This window comes from Triturus cristatus, chromosome 11, assembly GCF_964204655.1.
Source record: "Triturus cristatus chromosome 11, aTriCri1.1, whole genome shotgun sequence".
NCBI classification, from domain to species: domain Eukaryota; kingdom Metazoa; phylum Chordata; class Amphibia; order Caudata; family Salamandridae; genus Triturus; species Triturus cristatus.
The window spans coordinates 1,159,379,909-1,159,405,014 of NC_140594.1; the positions used below are offsets into that span (position 1 = coordinate 1,159,379,909).

Here is a 25,106-nt window from a genome sequence, read left to right on the forward strand (position 1 = left end):
CGATCAAAGTGACTGGGGAGCCGGCCTATGGGGGAGGTTCGTCAACGAAGGCCGCGGTGCCCTGCTACAGCTCCCAGACCATCAGATGTCATCCTATGACCACATGAAGGCTGCCCTCCTCACCCGATATGGGCTCACACCCGAAATGTACCGCCAGAGGTTTCGGGACTGCACCCGGATCCCGGGTACAACTTGGGTGGAATATGTCAACTATTTCAGCCGAGCCTTCGAGGGTTGGATCAAGGGAAGCCACGTAACGACCTACGAGCAACTTTTTAATCTCATGGTGTGGGAGCACCTCTCTAACAACTGCTTCGTCGAGCTCAGGCAGCACCTCCTCGACAGCAAATTGACTGACCCACGGCAACTCGCCGCCGAAGCTGACCGGTGGAAAAGCACCCGAGTGGGCCGGAGAGGGCCACACGAGCAGAACCGGAACAACCAAGGTCAGCACTGTCCCCGAGGAGGAGGCCAGGGGCGAGGGAGAGACACCGTCCCGGCCGCTCCCGCTGCCAGCACCCCGCCCCCGGCCAGCCGGGGGAACCCCCCGATGCGCCCGGGGTTCCGAGCCAACGTCACGTGTCACCGATGCCAGCGAGTCGGCCACTACGCCAATGACCCGAACTGTCCACAGAACCAAACTCCAAAACCCCGCCAGGTAGCTGCCGCCGCCCTGGGGGGAGGACAAATCACCGAAGAACAAGAAGAATACGAGCAGGCACAACACGAGTGGGAACTGGCCGCCATGGTTCTAGCGTGCCTAGGGGGAAAAGACATGGTCCCGCGGGCCCCCCTACCCGCCAACACCAGAAAGTATAGCCAGTGGGTGAACATGAATGGGCGCCGGGCCGAAGCCCTACGTGACACAGGGGCCAGTGTGACGGCCGTCCGCTGTCACCTGGTAAAGCCAGAGCAGATCCTGCCGAACATTCTCTGCCCCGTCCGCTCAGCCGACAATTCGGAGAGTCTATGTCGGATGGCCTGCGTCCCCTTCGAATGGGGAGGGGTCTCCGGCATGTTGAAGGTGACGGTCCGGGATGATGCCCCCGTGGACTGTCTCCTGGGGAATGATCTTGAGAGTTCCCCGTGGGCCGCCGTCGAAAGAAGAGAGCACCTGGGGATGCTGGGCCTCCCGGACTGGGCGTGCGTAACCACCCGGTCCATGGCCGCCCGTGCCATCCCCCGACCAGAAGAACCAGAATGGCCTGCACCTCCTCCCCCGATCGCTCCAGTAGAGGACACCGACTATACCGACCCCCCAGAGCAAACCCCCGAAGGGGTCGCCCAGCCCCAGGACCTTCCCGACCTGGCTCAGTGGCGTCAAGAAGGGGGGCCCACCCAGGAACAGTTCCGTCAAGAGCAGAAGACCTGTCCCTCCCTCGAGGGACTCCGCCAGCAAGCCATCGCCCAGAGCGCAGGGGACACCACCGGATCCCATTGGGTCTATTGGGATAATGACCTGTTATACAGTGAGCAGAGAATCGCGGAGTTAGGGGCCAGTCGAGTGCTGGTGGTGCCCCTCCGTTTCAGAGACTTCCTGTTAAATTTGGCCCACGATGTCCCTCTGGCTGGACACCTGGGCCAGGACAAAACCTACAGTCGCCTGGTGACCCACTTTTTCTGGCCGAAGATGCGAAACGACGTCCTCAACCACTGCCGGTCCTGCCCCACGTGCCAGGCCAGCGGGAAGAGCGGCCGCAAACACAAAGCACCTCTGCAACCCTTCCCCGTTGTCACCACCCCGTTCGAGAGGGTGGGAATAGACATTGTGGGGCCCCTGGACCCCCGCACAGCACAAGGACATCGGTTCATCCTGGTACTGGTGGACCACGCCACCCGCTACCCCGAGGCTGTGCCCCTGCGAACTGTAACAGCTCCGGTGGTCGGCCGGGCCTTAATGGGGATCTTCTCCCGGGTGGGCTTCCCCCGAGAAGTCGTCAGCGACCGAGGCACAAACTTTATTTCGAAATATATGAAGTCCCTCTGGCAACAGTGCGGGGTCACCTACCGATTCACGACCCCCTATCATCCTCGAAGAAACGGACTACTTGAGCGATTCAACCGCACGCTCAAGGGAATGATTGGGGGATTGGAAGAGCCCCTCCGTCGCCAGTGGGATGTACTACTTCCGTGCCTCCTCTTCGCCTATCGAGAAGTTCCCCAGAAGTCCCTCGGTTTTAGCCCTTTCGAACTCTTGTACGGGCACCCTGTGCGAGGGCCCCTCAGCCTAGTCAAAGAAGGTTGGGAGATGGCCCCCCTAAAGACCCCTCCAGACGTCTTCAAGTACCTCCTGACACTACGCAATCAGACCCGGCGATTCAGGGAAATGGCAAAAGCGAATCTTGAGGCCAGTCAGGAGGACATGAAAAAATGGTACGATCAAAATGCCTCCTCCGTCGAATTCGAACCGGGTCAGCAAGTGTGGTTGATGTCCCCCACCGAACCATGTGCCTTGCAGGACAAGTGGACCGGGCCCTTCAAAGTGGTCGAACGCAAGAGCCCAGTCACCTATCTCATCGATATGGAGTCTCCCCGGAACCCCCTCCGGGTCCTCCACACCAACAGACTCAAACCCCACTTTGTGCGCTCGGAACTCAGCCTCCTGATGGCTACAGACAGTGGGGCGGAAGAAGACTCCGAGCCTCTCCCTGATCTCCTGAAGACTCAGGAGAAAGATGGTTCCGTGGACGGGGTCCGGCTCTCCGAGGCCCTCACCCCAGAGCAGCGCCAAGGCTGCCGGGACCTCCTGCTGCAGTTTGCTACTTTGTTTTCCCTCACCCCAGGGGTCACCCCCTGGTGCTTGCACGACGTGGACACGGGGGACAGTCCCCCTATCAGACACCGGGCCTACCGCGTACCAGATCGGGTGCGGGCCTGCATCCAAGAGGAAGTATCCAAGATGCTCACGCTCGGGGTCATCGAGCCCTCGGACAGCCCCTGGGCCAGCCCGGTCGTGCTGGTCCCCAAAGCTGCTGCCCCCGGCACCACTCCTGAACTCCGATTCTGCGTCGACTGTCGGGGCTTGAATGCTGTCACCAGGACCGACGCTCATCCCATCCCCCGAGCGGATGAATTGATCGACCGCATGGGGGCTGCCCGCTACCTCAGCATCTTCGATCTGACAGCGGGCTACTGGCAGATCGGTCTCACACCCCGGGCCCAAGAACGGTCCGCCTTTTCTACCCCCGATGGCCACTACCACTTCAAGGTCATGCCCTTCGGCATGAAGAATGCCCCAGCTACTTTTCAGCGACTAGTGAACCAGGTCTTGGCGGGGCTCGAGGAGTTCAGCGCCGCCTACCTGGACGATATCGCTGTGTACAGCCGCCACTGGTCCGACCACCTCCACCACCTCCGAGAGGTCCTGCAGGCCCTCCAGCGGGCCGGCCTCACAATCAAGGCCGGCAAGTGCCAAATTGGTCAGGGATCCGTGACCTACCTCGGACACCAGGTGGGAAGCGGTCTGGTGGCCCCTCTGCAACTCAAAATCGCTGCCATCCAGTCCTGGCAGCCCCCAGTCACGTAGACCGAGGTCCGAGCCTTCTTGGGGCTCACCGGCTACTACCGGCGGTTCGTGAGGGACTATGGCAGCATTGTGGGGCCCCTCACGGGTCTCACGTCCAAAAACCACCTGAAGAAGATTAACTGGACCCCCGACTGTCAAGCGGCCTTCGAGAAGCTGAAAGCCGCCCTGTGCACTGCCCCTGTGCTCCAGGCCCCCGATTACAGTCGGGAATTCATTGTGCAAACGGACGCCTCCGACCACGGCATCGGGGCGGTTCTCTCCCAGCTGAACCCCGAGGGTCTTGACCAGCCGGTGGCCTTCATCAGCAGACGCCTCCTGGCCCGAGAACAGCGCTGGAGCACAATCGAGAGGGAGGCCTTCGCAGTGGTGTGGGCCCTCAAAAAGCTCCGGCCCTATCTCTTCGGTACCCACTTCCGGGTGCAAACAGATCATCGACCCCTGCAGTGGCTAATGCAGATGCGGGGGGAAAACCCCAAACTATTGCGCTGGTCCATCTCCCTGCAGGGGATGGACTTCACTGTGGAACATCGACCGGGCCAAGACCACGCCAACGCAGATGGCCTGTCACGCTTTTTCCGCCTCGACGAGGAGAGTCCCCAAGAGGATGGGTGACTCTCCCCGCCTTCAGCTGGGGGGGACGCATGTTGGACAGGCCACATGAAGGGCTTGCTCCCTCCCCGCATGACAGGGCCCAAGCCCCGGCCCTCCAGGTGTTACCCACAAGAACAACCCGCGCCCCGTCTCCCGACGGAACTCCTGCCCCCGGACATCCATGTATCATGGGGCCGAACCACTACCGGCTCCCCCGGCCGGACCAGCCGCCATCTTGGACACTGCACCACGAGGCCGCGTGGCCTCAGCTCGACCCTAACCCTGGGCCTGGCCAGGCCCCGACATCCCGGCACCACCATCCACCCAGGAGGTGAACGGACCACTTGGCAGGTCAATGGGAGAAAGAAGTGTCGATGGCTCTCCCCCGCCAGGTGCCGATCGCCCTCCAGCTCCCCCGGGCGCTGGCTCCACCCCCCTGCTGGGTGTCTGGACTCCCTCATCCCGGACCTTCCGACCTCCAAGTGCGAGGGTCCGGACATCAAAGGGCGCCAGACCTATAACTAGGGCAGCTCCAGAGCAGGGAGGCAGTTGTATCCTGGAGTCGAGAGACACCGAGAAGAACTCAGCCTTGACGGACTACCGGCGCTGCCGTAGCCCTGCCTTGTGAACTATCGTCCGGCCTGCTGGCGCTGCCGCGGCCTTCTGCACCCTCCATCCTCGTCGGGACCTGCTGGCGCTGCCGCGGACCGTTGTAACGACCACCTTCATCGGGACCTGCTGGCGCTGCCGCGGACCGTGTAACGACCACCTTCATCGGGACCTGCTGGCGCTGCCGCGGACCGTGTAACGACCACCTTCACCGGGACCTGCTGGCACTGCCGCGGCCCGTCCAAAGCTAGAACATCGAGCTCGAGGATTGTGAGCTATCCACCATACCATCTCAGCTACCAGATTGGTAACCAGACTGTCCCGCTACCCCCTTTTCCCAAACCAAGAGACTAAAATCGAGGGGATCCCTGAGTCCAGACCTCCTTGCACCATTCCATCGTACCTTAAGAAATCGCTTATAAAGAACGTTAAATCCTATCCTTGTGTGGTGTATATCTGTGGGGGGGAAGTTACCCATCTGTACGATCGCTGGAGACGGCTCTCCCCGGAGACCTCTCCCCTTGTCCTCGGCCGACCCTCCCGGTCCGTCTAACAGCATTAAAGAAAGGGAAGGGTACTAGACCTCTTGAATATACATGCATGGCTGGTGTTTACCGTTGGTAAGTTTCAGAAACGTAGGGAATGATTTAGAGTATAGCGGGTGGCTCCCAGCCCGCCGGGTGGGCAGATGCTGTCACTTCCATCCTCCTGACCGAAGACAGCCTGCCAGTCTTACAGATCCCTGCCACTGCCCCAAAGTGCTCCTGCTGGTGTGGTAGAAGCTCTTTCTCATATGCCAATCCACTGCCCCCTATAGCCCTCAATGGCAGCAGGTCAGCATTATTAATTCCTGCAAGGAACACAAACCATTGACACTGATATGCAGGGACTTTCCTTCTGAGCAGATAGACCATTGCTTTGTGTCCTGTGCATGACTGTCACAGTGGATGCAGAAAGGGAGCAGAGTGGTGGGAGGCCTGCCAAATTCTAAAAGACCCCTTCGTCTTTGGAGCAGCTTATGCTTCCTTTCTGTCTAAAGGTATTGAGAATTAAAAACACTGTGAATGAGAAAAAGGCATTTTAGACACCCCCTGGACAAGGTTCACTCCCTGGGGAAGAATGAGTTTTGGGGCATGGAGTGTGTAGAGTGAGTAAAGCCTCCCTGTGAGCGGCATCTCAATGGGCAGCTAAAGGGCTCCATTATTCACCCTCCACAAAGTGTGTACGCATGTTGTGTCGCTAGACTCCCTCTGCGGCATTTAATCCTCTGAGCATGTTTGCTTCAGCTGTTCCTAGTTTTATAAATATTGAGCATACACAGGAAATTATTAGTACTATGATTTAAATTTGTGTTTTTTATGAATGTAAATAAATAATGCCTGTATTGAGATGGCTGACCTCGTGAGATCTATGTCCAGCAATAAACAAACACTGATGGCGGAGATCCGTAATCACCATGAACCTGTGAGGAATGTCTGAAATGTAAAAAACAGAATGACTCTATTCCTACTTAAGGCAGAGCGCTCCACAGTCTCCAGTCTCAGCCAAAAAAGGTGCGGTGAGGAGAATACCAGACTTAGTATAAAGTACCATGCACCCTGGGATGTTGTTTAAAGCGCTTTGTAAGGAGCCAATTTAAGAAACGACACGTTTAATCCCGCCAGAGCTGTGACAGGCAGATGAATGAGCACATATTTTTATCAATGGAAAAATTGAAAATGTTTCCTTTCTTCCAGTGCGTGCCTAACACGAATGGGGAATCTACATTCTATGAATGTGTCGCTGGTGAAGAACGTCACATCCAATGAAACGGTCCACAGCGTGTTCATAGCGCACAGAAGCTTTGAGAACACCACTCTCTGGTTACTCAGCACCGGCAACTTGGTGATCATTGCATTTGTGTTCTCCAAAGGACGACCTTTCAGACAACCCGTGTACAGAAACTGTGAGTACCACCCAACGCCATATGCCAAGAGCGAGTTCCACCTTCCATGAAGCGTTACACGCTGGAAGTGTAAATCTCTAGCGAAGATCTGACATACACCGAGGTTGTGCCTTGTAGTTACTGCACTATGGCACGTTCGATCGAGGGTAAAACGTCATTATGAATTATGAGGTTACTTGCTCTGCTTCACCTCCTACACAATATTAACACAGGCGCATCCTCAAGAAGGTCAAGTGGATGTCGTTTGGAATACTGAGTAGGGAATACCGCAATATCCTAATAGCATCGACAACATATCAAAGATTGAAATATCAAAAGGTCATTTCGTCTAGGAAATTATAGATTTAAAGGTTTTAGCTCCACATCTGCGAACCTTTAGGATATATATTGTCAAGATGCATATGTGTGGAGTTAGGTATTGACAACCTATACATACGTACCCATAAGTACTTTTGTCCTCAATACTTTGGCTTTAATATTAACGAAAAACCATAATCATACTCTCCACTTGATACTCCAGACCCACACCAGGTCGAGCCTAAATTAAGTCTTTCCTTGTGGAGTTCACTAGTTCTGAACTCTGTAGGCTCTCCTTCACGAGCCCACTATACATTTTTACATTTTAACATGTTCACAGTTTGCACTTGTCGACAGCTCGGTATTGATCAGGTGCTTGAGGTATAAGTTCTTTAAACATATGAAGGTTAAATTCAAGCTTGGGATGAGATCAGTGACTTGGTTTTGGGGAGGGAGAAGTGAAATCATATAGTTTCTGGAGGAAACTCTGATTACAAAGCAGACTCCTTTATTTGCTCCCATAGTATTCATGCGGTGGAGGAAATTGAAGTGCTAACTCCTCGGTCAGGACTCTTCACTGCTGGATTATCACCTTGTTTCTATTAGCACCAAAACCTAAATTAGCCCCTTAGCTGCCCCTTATACTTACTCAACAATTGTCTCATACATGGTAAATCACTTATTCCTCTGTGCCTAAAACTGTAAATATGTGCAATGAAAATAAAATAAATGTGTGATGTGAGGAGTAGCTGTGGGATTCATTTCTGACTCAAAACACAATTTGTAACTTCCTCATCATAGCCGGGTTTTCATTTCCTAGTATCAGAAATGACCCTCTTGTGCACGGTGTACCCCCTGATTCTTGCCTTGACTGTTTTTGCTGGCTGTAGATCTCTGTGCACTTTAACCCCTCTAACTACTCATAAAGTGCCTTTGCTTCCCCTTTTAACATCATGAAATTGGCATACCCCTGACTGGCATTTTTAACTTGCCTATCAATCCCTTGTATATTGTACAAAAGTGTACACAGGGTCTGTAAGTGTAATGTCACAAGTGGACTGAAGGACCCATTGTGCCTTCCACTACACTCCACAGTGTAAATATGACTGCAGCCATACCCTGTGTAGCCTGACTGTGCAGTTAACCCCTTTTGACAGGCCTAAACCTTCCTTTTAAATAATACTAAGCTACCCTTAACTAGGCCCTAATGTCCATAAGTAAGGGTGTATGGTATTGTATTTAAAAGGATGGCATGTGAAAGTTTAATATTAAACATGGCCTTACAGTGAAAATGCCCTAAAAGCTATGTTCGAGGCATATGAGCTGTAGATCATACACTGTGCATAGATCGCCATCAGGTGTTTGTTTTTGTTCTAAGAAGTGTTTGTAGTCACAAGATAGGTGACTCCTCCTTACGATGATAGTGTGCATGGGCATCGACTCCATACCCAGATTGTTTTTTTTCCACCATCGCGTTCGGATGTGATTTTCTGCACTCCGGGTTGGTATCCTCTTTGAACCCCCTTCTACGCGCACTCCTTCACCGCTCAACGGAATTGTTCTCGATCGCATTCCCCTTTCGACGCGCATCATCCAACTTCAAAAATCTTCGACCAAGAACTTCAACTCAGGGCATTGGGCCTAGCCACCCCGACCAAGACGGTCTTCGATTGAACAGACTCCGTTTAAAAAATGCCCCAGGTGTGGTGCTAAATTCCCACACACAGACTTACACGAAGTGTGTAACCTCTGCCTCTCCCCCGAGCACGAGGCCTGTACTTCGTTCCGGTCGAAGAAAACCATCCGTGATCGTTTAAAAACTTCCAATTGAGTCAAAAAAGCAGTTTTATTTGTTTTGCTAATTGGAAATATTAAAAAAGGAAGAGTGAGGGTCAAAAATTAGAAGACCGGATTCACTCTGTGGCGGTACAACCTAATGGCACATCACCGAATGAGCACCTTGTTTGCTGCTTGGCTGACTTGGCAGCGACTGATTACAGTATGGACATTAATACTTATAATGCTTTCATTTTTTGTCTTCTGTTGTGTGTCTGTCGGTCACAAGGATAAACTCGTTTCTCTCCACCACTATAATTGTTGGCGGGTAATTTTTAATATAATTTTTCACACTCGCAGTCCTCGGCAGGGTGAGCCTTAGCGCGCTCATACCACCGGGACTCTGCACCCCCACTCTGGTCCTGACGAAAGCCTGTATACCATACATTAAGGCAGAAACATGTTGACCGCCACAGAGTGAATCCGGTCTTCTAATTTTTGACCCTCACTCTTTCTTCCTTTTTTAATATTTCCAATTAGCAAAACAAATAAAACTGCTTTTTTGACTCAATTGGAAGTTTTTAAATTCACTGTCACCTCACACGAACCCCGCTCCGCAGTAACCTGGCGTTGTAGCACACTGGGTTGGCATTCGGCCATACCCAGTGGAGCCCGATGATGAAGCATGTCACCAACCAGGTTGGCGAGTGAGGGCTTTATATAAAACCTAAAAAATCAATGTAGGTTTCTTTCCCCTAAACAACATAAAGTGTTGTTTTGAGTCAGCAGACTCGTGCTCCTTTGACCCAAAGAGGTTGTGTTTAAATCACACGGACTTTGTTGTTTTTTGAGTTTTTTCAGAATTCACAGCATACAGGTTCTAACATCACAATTTCAGCCTCAACACTCATTGCCAGCTCGAGTGTTCATGCAATTAATCGGGATGATGGCCTCCTGCATTTTAATCGTCCCTTATGCTAGACTTTACATGCATCCTCTACAGGAATGCTTAGCACGTCAGTGGAACCAGGCTCAAGGTCAGCTAACAGATCTGGTGTTGGTGGACAGCCGCACATATCGCTCTCTGCACTGCTGGAACACACAAAACCTTTCCAAGGGGCGGCCTTTCCTCGAACTGTTTCTACAGATAGTGCTAACAGCAGACTCATCGCTCACCGGCTGGGGAGCGCATCTCCAAAACTTTACCATCCAAGGCATATAGACAACAAAGTAAAACAATTCCATATAAACCACCTGGAATTACTGGCAATATTTCTGGCATTGAACTCCTTTCAACTCTATCTAGTTGGCAAATCTGTCTTAGTTCGTACGGACAACATGACAGCAATGTACTACATACAAAAGCAGTGAGGAACACATTCTCTACAACTTTCACACTTGGCTCAACGCATATGGGAAAGGGCAATTCCACAAAACATATATCTCCTGGCAGAACACCTCCCAGGAGTACACAATCAGATCGCGGATCTGCTCAGTCGTCAACAACAACAGATCCACGAATGGGAACTTAATCCTCAAGTTCTTCTTCCATTCTTTCAAATGTGGGACCACCCAGAAATGGATCTTTCGCCACTCACCAAAACGCAAAATGCCAAACCTTCGCGTCCAGGTATCCACACCCGCTGTCCAAAGGCAATGAGATATGGATGAACTGGTCAGGGAAAAATTGCTTACGCTTTTCCGCCTCTCTCACTCATTCCATTAGTGGTTCGGAAACTAAAACAGCATTCCCTCACACTAATCCTGGTTGCTCCAACATGGGCTCGACAACCCTGGTTCACAACACTATTGGAAATGCCAGTAGTTCCTCATCAAAAAGTGCACCTCTCTCCCAATCGCCACACTCAGAACCATGGAGAGATAAGGCCTCCAGATCCCAATCAACTCAACCTTGCGATCTGGCACCTGAAGTCTTAGGGGCATATTATCAAGGAAAGTTTTGCCGCTTTTCCGGCACATATTGCCGGAAAAGCGACGATTTTCCTATCGCATTATCACCAAGGACTCGCTAACATGCTTTAGTGCTTGTTTCCATGGAATAGCAGCCGTTTATCCTGCCGCTTTGCATGTCAGCGGTATTTATCGCTAATGATATGCAAAGTAGGCGTTCCTCACTAAAATAACATGAAAACTGTCTCTAACACAACTTCCCTCTATTATCAATCCGGCCCCGGACCTGCGTAGCGATAATAAAAGTGGCGCTAACTGCGATTATCACTGGTATTTGAACGCCTGATTCAAACCTGACTTAGCCATCTTGTCAATGGGAGGAAGATTGTAAGGATAAGTCCACCCTGGCTTATTATCAAGGATTGCCCTATCGCTGAGGTTTTATCGCTGGATTTCCAGCGATATTTTCGCATTTCACCGCTATCAATGGATTTTTTATCGCCTTGGAGATAAGCGTTGATGATAACGCGCTAACTTGGCGATGTAATCCAGCGATAGCCAGCAATAATTTAAATCGCGCTAAGCGCGCTTAGCGATAATTATCGCTGACTGTTGATAATATGGCCCTTAGAGTTTGGCTACCTTAAATCTCCCACCAGACTGCGTGAACGGCATTAAAGAGGCTGGACGTCCTACTACCAGAGCATGCTATGCATAAAAGTGGAAACATTATTTGCTACCTATTACACCTTCATTGCTGTAACCTAGCATACACATCTAGAAGACTACACCTAGCTGCAATAGCAGCTTATCTACAAAACAGACAAAACTTGTCATTGTTTCGAGTACCCGCTATTAAAGCTTTAATGGAAGGACTCAAAAGAATAATTCCCCCTAGAGTTCTGACCTCTCCAGTGTGGAATCTTGATATCGTCCTTACAAGGCTCATGGGCCCACCATTTGAACCTCTGCACAAATGTGAACTACAATTCCTCACTTGGAAACTAGCCTTCCTTATCGCCATTACATCTCTTAAAAGAGTGAGTGAACTCCAGGCACTAACCATACAAGAACCATTTTTGCAAATTCATCACGACAAAGTGGTCTCAGAACTAATCCAACATTTTTACCTAAAGTTGTGTCTGCCTTCCATCTTAACCAGTCTGTTGAGCTGCCAGTTTTTTTTCCCTCAACCAGACTCAGTGGCAGAAAGAGCTCTCCACACACTAGACGTTAAAAGATCACTACTCTATTACATTGAACGAACTAAGTCCTTTAGAAAGACTAAACAACTTTTTATTGCTTTTTCCCCACCTCATAAAGGCAATCCCATTTCAAAAGCAGGCATTGTCCAGTGGATTGTTAAGTGCATCCAAATATGTTACCTTAAAGCCAAACGTACATTAACAATTCCCTCAAGGCCTCATTCTACGCGGAAACTAGGGGCTTCTATGGCATTCTTTGGGAACATTCCCTTAGATGACATCTGCAAAGCTGCAACTTGGTCTACACCACACACATTTACAAAACACTGTTGTGTAGATGTGCAAGCAAAACAACAAGCTAGTGTGGGCCAGGCTGTCTTAAGAACCCTCTTTCAAACCACTGCAACAGATACAGGTTAGCCACCGCAACAAACAAAACTGCTGTATAGTCTATGCACAGTATATGATCTACAGCTCATACGCCTCGAACGGAAAATGCTACTTACCAGTATGTATCTGTTCTTTGCATGTAGAGCTGTAGATTCATATACGCCCACCCCCTCCCTGCGTAACTTTATTTGTTGCAGTGTTATCTTACTTAGATACATCACACATGAACATCTCTTCCTAATTCCTTACTAACTCCATCATCACCATTTATGGCGAAAATAATCTGGGGTTGGAGTCGATGCCCATGCGCACTATCATCGTAAAGAGAAGTCACCTATCTTGGGACTACAAAGACTTCTCCGAACAAAAAAAACCTGCAAACATCTGAGCCCAACACCAGATGGCGATCTTTGCAGAGTATATGAATCTACAGCTCTACATGCCAAGAACAGAGGCATACTGGTAAGTAGCATTTTCCTTTCACTGTAGCGGGGTTGGCTGCTCTATAGGAAAGTATTGTGATACAACATTACATTTAATAATGTTATGTTCAGTTAGGAAGCAGTTTCAAATTCATTTTTGATCTTATTGAAATATGTATCGCAAGCCCAATTCCCTGGGGGAGTCAGATTTGTAATAAATATTTTGGAAAGGTTACTTTTGGAAAGTTACCTTTTCCCTGTCTAAAGCCTCTGGATGCCAATTTGTACGAGATCAGCTTTCATCTGGCTGCTGAATAGGTCCCGTGATGAAGTGTAAATTTGGTCCTAGAGCTTCCATAAGGCCTTGGGTGTGGGGAGGTGTTTTGTTCCAATGGCAAGATGACCCTCTGAGCTATGCCAAGGAAATGATTAACTTCAAAGAGGCCTACACTATCACAGGCAATTGTTAGCTGACACCTGGGAAGGGCCCTTTTTTTGTCTCCCCAGTCAGACAGGCACCAATCCCAGTCGGAGAGGTGCTACCCCCAGAACTGCTTTAGAGTGACCACAGAAGAGGGGGTGCTCATTTCACTGTCCCTGTCCCAGGGTGGGCACACATGCTCTGAACAAGGGGAGAAGGGTTTCAGCAACTTGGATTTCGGAGAGAAGGGCAATGTGGGATTGTTTGCAGTAGGGGACACAGGAAGTTCCCCAAAAGTGGGGGTTTGCCCCTGGGAACTTTTACCCTATTGGTTACGGAGTGGCCTGAAGTCACCCCTGCCTGTGGGCTGGTGTCAGGCATAAATGTGCCACCCACTAGCCTCCTCAGAACACTTTCTAGAACTGTGGAAGAACAGAAGAGAAGAGGACTGGACCTGCTGCTTGTGACCTAGAAGACTGGACCTGCTCTCCTCTTGTACCCATTACAAAGTAGTGGACTACTGACCTCCTATTAAAGCTACAGGGATATTGAAGCAACAAGAGGCCTTTTCTGCAACTGCCCAGCTGGCCAGTTCCATATGAATCTTTCCTGGACCCTGCTACTGGCCTCTGCTGGAGTGAATCTTTACCCCCAAGTGCGGTCCCCAAAGTCCTGGACCCTTGGCTGGTGTTAAAGTCTACTCCTCGTATCATCTTCCCGAACTTGTGAATTACAAACTTTTTTCTCCAAAGACCTCTGCAGGACCGGGACAAACCTGCCAGGCCAATCCGACTGAGGTGCATTACTGCTGAAACAAAGAGTCATAGTTGTTTTTCTGCAGCAGCAAATCTAATTCAGCAGGACCTCATGGAGAGGGTATCCAGCCTCGTGAATCGCTCTTCTGCTACAGCCTGCAGCCTTACCCCCGGACAATCTGAGTTCCAAAAAAGTGACTATGTCTAAACGTAGTAATGTTCACTGGCAGAGGGCATTAAAAGAATCCGGCCAGCGCAAGACCTTCCTTGGGCTTGAAATACAGATTTCTCCTGCTCAGAGCGTTCTCACCAAAAGTCAGTGGATTTACCGTGGACCTTGTTTATCAGCTATCCGACGTTGTGAAGCCGTATTCAACCGCAGCCTGCTACCTTGCACCGCTGAGGTTTTTTGACTTCCATTTCAAGGGCTAAGTCCAAAGGTAAAACTTCTAACTTGGTTGAACCTGGTTTCTGTATCCGAGCTGTACCCCATTGCGGTCATCCTTAACTCACGCCTAGATACCAGTCAAGCTCAATAATATAAATGTGGCTGGCGCTTATCAATTTTTGGTGCTATTTTTATAATTAAACAAAAAAATTAATATCTCTGATTTCCTTACACAATTTTTGTCAATTTTGCTGATTAAAATTTTCTCTAAATTGATTTGAGATTTTTCATGTATTGTCTTTTGACTTTATTCCTGTTTTGGTATTGCATAATAATAAACACATTGCCTCAAAATGTAGTCTGTCTGCTCTGTGCCTTAGCTACCAGGGAGTTGAGCTCTGGTTAATAAGCGACTTTAACGGTTCACCCCAGCAAGGGTTGTGGTTATGTCTTCAGGTGGATACTCATCTCCTTAGACTAATGCTCCAATTTGTTACACCTGGTTTCCACCAAATGTCACATGCAATGTTGTTCGGTGTCCTGTGTTCCGCTGAAATACAAAAATATCGCATTCCACTGTTTTTGGATCTTCTGTTTCACACTGCCAAATACTCAATATAAATGAATAAAATGTTGAATAATCTAAATATTAATACTCTGAAAACTGGCACGTTGCACTGAGTCCCATAGATCAGCCCCCAGAGGTAAACAGGAATACGTTTGGTATCTTCACATAGTTGTCAGACACTTGTCAGAATAAGTGTGCGTTGTGCATAACACATGAGCAACACATCAATTCAGTTAGAAATGATGAACTTCAATATCCTGATGAGGCTTAAGTAAAATATAAATATAGAACAAGAAAAATAAATCTATTGTGAAAAAAAATTGAAAATGGTTTAAAAAGATAATGAAACAAAGAAGGTGTTACTTTGAAAATCAATGGAGAATAAAAAATAGTGAAAACGTAGTGAATTAATCTGTCCTTCTTAACGTAAGAGGTTCTCCAGGTGGTTCACTAGTATTTAAATTTAAAAGAACTTGCGGAAGCCTGGCAGGAGCGCCGACCGGTCGGATGCGGTCTACTGAAGTTCCAAGTTAGATAATGTTTTCTGCAGTAGTGAATAGAGCTATGTGAGGAAAATCCCAGGTGCAGAAGATGCCGTGAACCCATCCATGGCTTTACTTAAGAATCCTGCTCCGGGAGTCTGCTTGTATATTCTGGTCGCAGTGACCCTCAGGTTCCCGGCCTGTAACCAGTTTCGCATTGTTTGGGCCTCCATGGATAAGGCTCTGGGCCTTGTCCCCCTTGCTCGTTCGGATAGTACATTGTTGTTGTGTTGTCTGTCTGAACAAGGAGGGATTCTATCGTGAAGGACGGAAGCAAAGACTTCAGTCCCCATGAGCAGCTCTTGGTTCCAGAAGGCTGATATGAGAAGTCGTTTCCTTCTTGGACCATGCTCTCCTCCGTCAAACCGGTTACTGCACGGATACTTCCCTCGTTTACCACGGCCTTTGTTTATTTTGCTACCATCAGAAGGTGATGGGATGTATGAGCTGCGCCTAAAAGCTGGACCCCTCATACTTGCTGCATGATACAAATATGGATAAAATAATTCTATTGCATCATCAGAGGGTTATCACTGAAGATGTGCCTACACAGCTCTTCATTCCTGATTGCTTTTACTCGTATTAGATTCTGGGTTACATAGATAACATCTTCGCACTGGAGGGATTTAAGGGAATGCTTTTTATGTTATGGACTGCCAACTGATCCTTTTAGAGAATCATAACTTCTCTTATTAGTTTTTTGTAAATAAATGCATCACATATGAACCAGACCTTCTGTTGTGACCATCAGTGGTGAAAGTATTCCAGCAGTTCAAATGTATGATGCAATGTTTGAAACTGCAGGCTAACCTTTTATTGCAAACAAATCCCTAATGTTTCCCCCTGTGTTTTGTGTCCTAGACCCTTTTCTTTTTCTTCTGATGTTCCACGCTGCACTTTGCATTTTCTTCATCTTCGCTGACATCCAGAGAGTTTATGCCGTCATGGAAGTAAGTCTAAAATACTGTACATTATTCGGAATATTCGTCACCTTTACAAATGCCATAAAATACATCCCTCAGACGGTTTAATAACAACTTAGCTCTGTGGTGGTGCATGCAGTGGCTGGTGGGAGGCATATTGTGGCTAGTAGTGTGAAGATGTGACTACTGCACAGTCAGTTTCCTTGGTTTGAGTGTGAGCAGGCATCAGGGGGGCCTCTGGCCCAGACTGTAAACTGACACTACAAATGTGGACAAAACATGGCTGCGCCTCATGGTGGTGGAAAGTGAGCCCAAGATAGCAAAGGCAGAGAGAAGAATGAAATAAGTGTTTACCAACAAAAATAAATTGAATTGTGGAGTGTTGTGTATAACTATATTTGTCGGCACATTATTAGATTGCAGAATATGACTCGCACGCTTGTACTTTATTATTTCAATATGGATTGAAAATGAACCATTCTTATAGCTTAGGGCACCTGGAAAAGTCTGAATTGTCAAACTTATAGGAGTGTGAAGGTTAGTAGTTGTGTTGGTACTGCCTTTGGAAGCGCTGGGAGGGGCAACGTATGGTGCACGCTGCTGAGGTCTCCAGACAAGGAGCCCGGCACTTTTTTACAAATTAGGCACTCTGCCCAGGGGCCACCCACGCGCAGTGCGAGGTGTCTAAAATAGAGCTTCTTCTAAGGGAAAACATATTTTCCCCATGGTAAAAAATGTGCTTATACTTGTGAGTACTGCTTGAAACTCATGAGTCTAACAGCTTCTCAGGAGTTTATTCCAAATCCCAAGTATAAATAAATGCAGCCACACGTGGGTGTAAATCTACTCGTGTAGAGATACAGCTTGTTTGTGAATTGGGCCATCGGTAATAAAAATGCATTTTTTATTGGAGCCACCAGTCTCTCTTATATTCCAATAGTCACTGTTTCTTCCTCTGGTCCACAGCTTGTCTGCACTCCTATCCTCTGGAGGGTTCACATCGTCATCATCCTCCTTGTGGCCTTCGCTGTGTTATTCATTGTAGAGGTAAGTGATGGCCGCATCATGTGACTGTGGGAGCCTGGGGTGTAGGTGAGAGGAGTGCTCACAAAGTGACTGCCCCCCCCGCCAAGTGGGCGTACACACCTGCCATCACCATGCTTCTCAAGTCAGACTCCCCAGAAAAACAAACTCAGTGAATAGAAATTATGCAAAGCCATGCCAATTGTGTAATTTTCCAGAGGAATGGAATTTAGCATTTGGCATAGACCAGTTCATAAAATGTCTTTTTTGAATATTGCATTTTCATGCATTTGGAAAGTGTCAACCACCTTGAAATGGGCTTTCTTTGTTTCTACACGACATGTGTGAATCCTCTTCCCCCTCCACCTCCACTTCTCTTCCACATCCTGTTCACTTGCTAACATTTCACCTTTTTAATTACTTTTCTGTGGGCCAACCCAAAACACTTTTCTCTCAAGTTCCCACTGCTTTTATTAGACCCCACCATCCTTAAAGGGTCCATATTTTTTTCCTTGGCTTGATTTTCAACTAATTGGTGTTTTTATTAATTTGTTGTTCATTAAATTCATTTTTAGAGCCTGATTCACAAAGAAAAATGTACATTTTTAAAAAAAAGTTCTCGATTGTTTACTATTCGCAAAGGTATTTTACTGGTAGCATCTTTACGACTGTGGGGTCTCCGCACATAAAAAGATAGAACAGACTCTTTCTGTTGTTGCATCATGGCGCCCAACGTTGAGCCTCCACCCACAGCAATGCATATGCACAGTAGCGCAGTTGATGCAATATAGAGAGTTCTCAAGAGTGGAAGCATCTCTGCCTGAAAGACTTCCATCAACGGCCTGAAAGGTCTCCTTGCAGAACACAGACATCTGCCATGCTGCAGAACTTTAAGGCCTCAATGCCTTCTCTGTACAATTCGCTTTACATGACAACGAGATCAGTAGAAGGTAATGTCCAAAGGCATGTGTGTGCCTGACCCCTAGACACTATTCTTCAGTTACACCCATGCTTGTAACAGTCCCTGTGGATAAAACTATGTATGTTACTAGGACTCACCAGCTGTGGCTCTAGTGTTCTGCTCTGCTTAGGAGATTCTGTTCTCAATAAGTTGTCAAACCCACCTCATGAATATTAATGAGACAGGTCGCAATCTGCGACCCATAAGGAGTCGCTAAACTCATGGGGAAGGTGCCTGCTGGAGTTAGCTGACCACCTTGTCTGTGATTGCTTTTAAATAAAGCGATAATTTTTTTTTAATGCAGCCCGTTTTCTTTAAAGGAAAACGGATTGTGTCTAAAAAATAAAAATGAAAAGTTTTATTTTTATTTTTGAAGAACAGGCAGTGGTCTGTGGGACCACTGCCTTCTCTGAAAAAACATTTTCGCTACCATTCTCAAAGGGGAAGGGTCCATTAGGGACCCCTTCCCATTTGCAAATGGGTTACCACCTACTTGAAGTAGGTGGTAAAATTTGAATGTTTTGCGACCGCATTTCGGTTGCAAAACATTCTAACATACCACTGCGATTCGGTATTAGGAAGGGACGCCCTAAACACGCCCCTTCCGAATACCAAATTGGTGTGTATTTTCAGTTCCAAATTGCGATTCATTAACATGTTACCGAATCTCAAATTGGAATTCATACATACCAAAATGCATTTTACCGGTCGCAAACTGCCCATTCCTGTGAATCGGGCCATTTGCGACCGGTAAAATGAATTATCCAGATGGACCTATGTGATTCATTTCAAACCTTAGGGCAGATCTTGGGAATATCCTGTGTATTGAGATGGAGTTTGAGCTCCTTTCGTACATGATCTGAGAAAAATATGTTTTTTTGTTTGACTTGATTCTATTCTCTTTTGTAGGAATTGATCATTGGAAACCGAGACCTCTGGGTGCGAGTGAAGTCGCATCTGAATCTCCGGCCCCCGAGCCGCTACAAGGCACTGAGACAGATCCTGGAGCTGGAGACCGACTGGCCCCCGATTAACGAGACTCTCTACCCCTCCTCACTTGCCTTACAGATGGAGGACGGCGGGTTCTACTGTAACCCCGCAGTGGTGAACCCGGACCACTTCCTTAGGGGAGAGAGGGATGGGAAGGAGCCTCTGGGGCATTGTGCCAACGGGCATGTGCATTAATGGACTACTCATATAGGAAGGCATTTATATTTTTAAATATGTGTATACAATGGAAGATATATTTTATTTGGTGGAAAATGAACCTGCAAAGCTATAATGATCACAGTTGAAGATCTATTTGAAAGATTTACACAGCAAGTATTTTAGAAAATAAAGATAAATTTTGCAAGACTGTGCTATTGCCTGCTGTCTAACCTTCAGCTCAGATGCTACAAAGCAAGACCATGGCTGGAGCAGGGGTGTCCATCATTGGTCCAGGACGGATGCGTCTGAGACACATCCTCAGGAGAAACACCAGCTCAATAAATGATTCTTATTGAAATGCATTTTCCGCACAGGTATCTACTATGGAGTTCCACAAAATCCAATCTACAACCACGCCTCGAGGTTGTACTGTGGACACCTAGAATATAAAGGTCACATTGGACATCACAGGTAAAGCATCCATGCTGCTGCGCTTCTGAAGGGTTGGCACCATCATTGAACTCTAGATGCTGCAGCTTGAAATCAATGTCACTAACAATTGAGACAATGCAGACCCTTCCGGTGCAGACCTATAAACAAGTCAGAAAAACACATTCTGTACAACTGGCAGAGAATTCTGACATTTACAAAATTCAGAAAACTCTCTAGTGCAGAAGGAAAACTAAGATAATGTACTCTGCCTGAGAGAAGCCCCCTGCAGATTATTTGCATTGCTACACACTTGTGTTTCATTTTTCGACTTGTCATGTTCTAAATAGTTTTTCACGTCAAGACTTTCCATGCTCTACACATCTTGTAAAGATGTTGGTGCTGCGTGCACTTCCCCACCTTTCTTACACCACGTGTGCCTGATTCACTTAGGAATAGGGATGGAAGTGGGGGCAGTTGTAAACAGACCGACACTACCAACACTACTACAGACACTCATGCACGCAGACGCACACATGCAAACAGACCAATGCTACTACAGACATTCATGCACACAGGAGCACCATGCAAACAGACCAACACTACTACAGACATGCATGCACACAGGTGCACCATGCAAATAGACCAACACTACTACAGACACTCAAGCACATAGATGCACACGCAAACAGACCACCCCTACTACAGACACTCATGCACACAGAGGCACAATGCAAATAAACCAACACTACTACAGACACTCATGCACACAGAAGCACACATGCAAAGAGTCCAACACTACTGCAGAGACTCATGCACACAGACGCACACATGCAAACAGACCAACACTACTGCAGGCACTCGTGCACACAGATGCAAACACATGCAGAGTCCAACACTACTGCAGACACTCATGCACACAGACGCAAACACATGCAGAGAGTCCAACATTACTGCAGACACTTGTGTACACAGACGCACACATGCAAAGAGTCCAACACTACTGCAGAGACTCATGCACACAGACGCACACATGCAAACAGACCAACACTACTGCAGGCACACGTGCACACAGACGCAAACACATGCAGAGTCCAACACTACTGCACTCATGCACACAGACGCACACATGCAAAGAGTCCGACACTACTGCAGACACTCATGCACACAGACGGAAACACATGCAGAGAGTTCAACACTACTGCAGACACTTATGTACACGGACGCACACATGCAAAGAGTCCAACACTACTGCAGACACTCATGCACACAGATGCACACATGCAAAGAGTCCAACACTACTGCAGACACTCATGCACACAGACGCACACATGCAAACAGACCAACACTACTACAGACACTCATGTACACATGCAAACAGACCAACACTACTACAGAGACTCATCAAACCAGGAGCACCATGGAAATAGACCAACACTACTACAGATACTGAAGCACACTGACGCACACACAAACAGACCACCACTACTACAGACACTCATGCACACAGACACACACATGCACACAGACCACCACGACTACAAACACTCATGCACACAGACGCACACATGCAAACAGTCCAACACTACTACAGATACTCATGCACACAGACACACACATGCAAACAGACCAACACTACTGCAGACACTCATGCACACAGACGCACACATGCAAACAGACCAACACTACCACAGATACTCATGCACACAGACGCACACATGCAAACAGACCAACACTACTACAGAGACTCATCAAATGAGGAGCACCATGGAAATAGACCAACACTACTACAGATACTGAAGCACACAGACGCACACACAAACAGACCACCACTACTACAGACACTCATGCACACAGACACACAAATGCACACAGACTAACACCACTACAGATACTGAAGCACACAGACGCACACACAAACAGACCACCACTACTACAGACACTCATGCACACAGACACACACATGCACACAGACTGACATGACTACAGACACTCATGCACACACCTCAAGCAGCATTCAGGCTTTAACCCCGTTAAGTGCTGTGGCTTTTCCCCCAGTGTTGACATGTTATTGCTATTGAGGCACTTTGCACTTAGGCCATCAGAACTTTTTTTCCTCAAAAGATACCCAGCCAAATGTGTGTATTTTATTTCCCAGATGTTGTGGATTATAAACCCAGAGGGTTTGTAGATATCTTTGCAGAGAACTGAGAAAATAACCAAAATGTTGGAACATTGTTTTTTGTTTTTTAAAATGTGCCAAGATCACCTTCTTCCCGGCTTTCAGGACAGACAATGTTGTAAAGTCATTTTTACACCACAGGGGACCTTATTTACGAGGCCCCTTGTGCCACTGGAGTGTCACTTTTTTGACGATCCTGTGGCGCAGTTTGTTGGCCTATATTTACAAGGCCACATGAAGTCCTCCTGCTTGGCTTTTTATGGCCTTGTAAATATGGCCCCCTTTCATGCAGTACTCTGCGAAAAAGGCGTTTCATGGACGTTGCTGTGGGTGTTCCCACGCAACACTCGTGGATTCTGACGCAGCCACAGATTTACAAGGTTTCATAAACCTCGGAATGTGTCAGATTTTCATGCCTTCCGAGAGGAGATGTAAGTGAGGTGCAAGAAGGAGAAATACCTTTATTTCTTCTCGTTTGTTCTTTTTCTGTGTGTGCTGCATTCTGCTGCAAACTAGAAAGAGGAAAATGTCACTTGTGATAGTTTTTGTGCAGGAAGGTGTCTCTTCATGCACAAAATTAATCACCCCTACAAAGGAGACACCCTTGCACCATGGTGCAAGAGTGCCTCTGTTGGCGCATGGCAATCCATTGTGCACCCGTGCAGGGGAGAAGGACAGGAACGTGCCATATCTCATATATATGGCACATTTCTGCCATTTTGTTGGGGGACGCATCACAGCAAGACTGCTTGCGGCGCTGCCCTGCACCAAAACTTCACAAATGAGGCCCAGAGTCTGCAATTTTTTTATGTTAGTCATTGTCTCCTAATTTTGTGGTTTTAACCTACTTGCTGTTTGTAGGGGAAAGTAGTGTGAAACCCAGGTGTGAACACAGAAAGCTGTACATTTGTGAAAAGTAGACAAAAGTCTTAATTTAACAAACAATCACTCATGTTTATCCCAAAGAACCTGATACGTCAAATAAAAAAAATTGAAAACTAAGTTTGGATGGTAAACAACCTTCCACCCTGTATTATGAATAAATGGGATAATTGTTCACTGTTCTGATTTTATGCTTTTTGTACCTCTCTTTTCTTTTTAATATTGATGTGATTCTATTATGAGCTCAATGTTGGTCCCTTATTTCATTTTCCTGTTCCTTTGTTCCTCTATTCTATGTCAAGATTCTGCTGTGAAAATATTTATGATGTCTGATGTTGATTATCAGATCCTGTACCCTGGAAACAGCAAAAATAATAACTAGTATATGGCAAAAAGTAGTGCAGGTAAATGGGAAAAACAGAAATAGGGGCCAGTGTTCTCATTTGTAATTGTTTGACCTGAAGCACAATCTACAGCAGGAGCGTCACTTTGCTTCCATCAGACTTTTACCATTCTCGGGATATATAGTGTGTATTCATTGCCCATAAACACGTGATGCCCAGAGCCATCAATGAAGCTGCGGATCAGAATGATTTTTAATCATGCACAACAATGCATCAATTGTTAAGAAAATATTGAATAAACGAAAAATAGGCACAATGAAGGCTGGTCAATTTTTTTATTTGCTGAGGAATTTAAGTTTAGGAATCAAAAGGCATCAAAGCATGAACTGGCCGGATTGTCCCTACGGCACATCCTGTCAGGGACGCATGCCTGGGGGACCTCCTACCGTCCCCCCACCCCCCTTTGCTCTTCTCTCTCTGCTTCCACTCTCTATTCCCCTGAACTATGAGCACATGGGAAAGGACCAGATGGAAGGGTCTGATCCACATTTAGATGTATACGTCCTTTCAGACCCACTTTGCTGCAAAAATAAAATGTGCCACAATGTGCTCTATGCCGGCAGCCCTATGCCGGCAGCCCTATGCCGGCAGCCCTATGCCGGCAGCCCTATGCCGGCCAGGGCTTACTTTTAAAATATGAATCGGCTGCACTGCACTTTACTGCGGGATTCAAGCTGACCGCGAAGAAACTGTTTCATCATCTCACAAAGCTGCCTTTTCTTCTTATTCTGTCAGCGCAAACAAAAGATCGCTCAAGGATGCACACACTTTCACTTACTCGGCACCTGTTAGACGTTTTTCCCAGATATGTATGTGTGGCACCCCACCTCATGGTGTGTATTAATGGTTTTTAACGATGTGTACCAATGGCTTTACCGACTGTTTTAGGGCCATATTTACGACCCGCCTATTAGCGAGTCACAAATTGTTTCATTAGCTTTGGTACTCTAGATATGTATAGTTTGATAGTTGTACCTGTGCACACGTTGATTTTTTTTCATGGTGATAATTGTATGTTATATATGTTTCTCTATTAGCCCTGAAGAAGTCTCCTTGTAAGAGACGAAACGCGTCGGCTAAGATCCTTCATGTCCAATGTGATTATGATTCTTCATTTCCATGTGATTGCATAATAAAGAAAAAGAATCTTCTCAAGAAACTGACTGATGTCTTGAACATTTCTTTGAATATTCATTGACTATTCCTGAACGGTGCTGAACCATTACTAACTGTGTTGTAGCGTGGAGCCCTGTGTGCGGACCCTCAGCCTCCCAGCACTAAATCTCACCTTGCCAGTCTTGGTTTTACTCGTGTCTCCCTCCCGCCGCCGCGCTTGTCATCCTCGCGGTCTGGAGGGAGACTACAACTCCCAGGCACACTTGCTGCAGAGGCTGGAAGCTCCCGCCCACCACCCGCACCTGGAGGCGCTTTTAAAACCACCTCATCCCCCGCATCGCGGGACCGCGCGCGGACTGCGCCAGGCTAAGCCCGGGCAAAGGGCGGGCCGTCTATGGCCGTCAGCGGCTGACAGAGGCTGGGCTGGGCCCCCCTCTTATTATTGGTGTTCGCTTACTTGCCCCCAAACAGGTACTTTTGCTGATTTGTGGCTACTTTTGCAAAAAGCTTTGGACTGTGGTTGTGACTATTAGACTTTTTTCTGTGGTAGCTGCCCCACTCAAATTACCGTGCATGTGGGCCTTAGTCCATGCTGCAATATTTACACACTGCCCCTGAGCGTTATTATTTTTCGTGTCTATCATGGTTTTATGCTTTTAGATTTTAGTATCCTTAGATTTATAAGGTTTTT

At 47.5% G+C, this 25,106-nt stretch overlaps 1 protein-coding gene across 2 annotated transcripts in view; it reads left to right on the plus strand.

Annotated features, from left to right (window-relative positions):
* The window catches only part of LOC146788634 (putative cation-transporting ATPase 13A4), a 330,096-nt gene extending 305,709 nt beyond the window's left edge, over positions 1–24,387 (plus strand). For both annotated transcript variants that reach the window (XM_085635820.1, XM_085635821.1), the window contains exons 27-30: positions 6,463–6,671; positions 16,208–16,296; positions 17,236–17,316; positions 19,163–24,387. In XM_085635820.1, the coding sequence (XP_085491946.1) occupies positions 6,463–6,671; positions 16,208–16,296; positions 17,236–17,316; positions 19,163–19,438 (655 nt within the window). In that variant the 3' untranslated portion in view covers positions 19,439–24,387. The remainder of the gene's footprint in view (positions 1–6,462; positions 6,672–16,207; positions 16,297–17,235; positions 17,317–19,162) is intronic.
* The last annotated feature ends 719 nt before the right edge of the window (positions 24,388–25,106 follow it).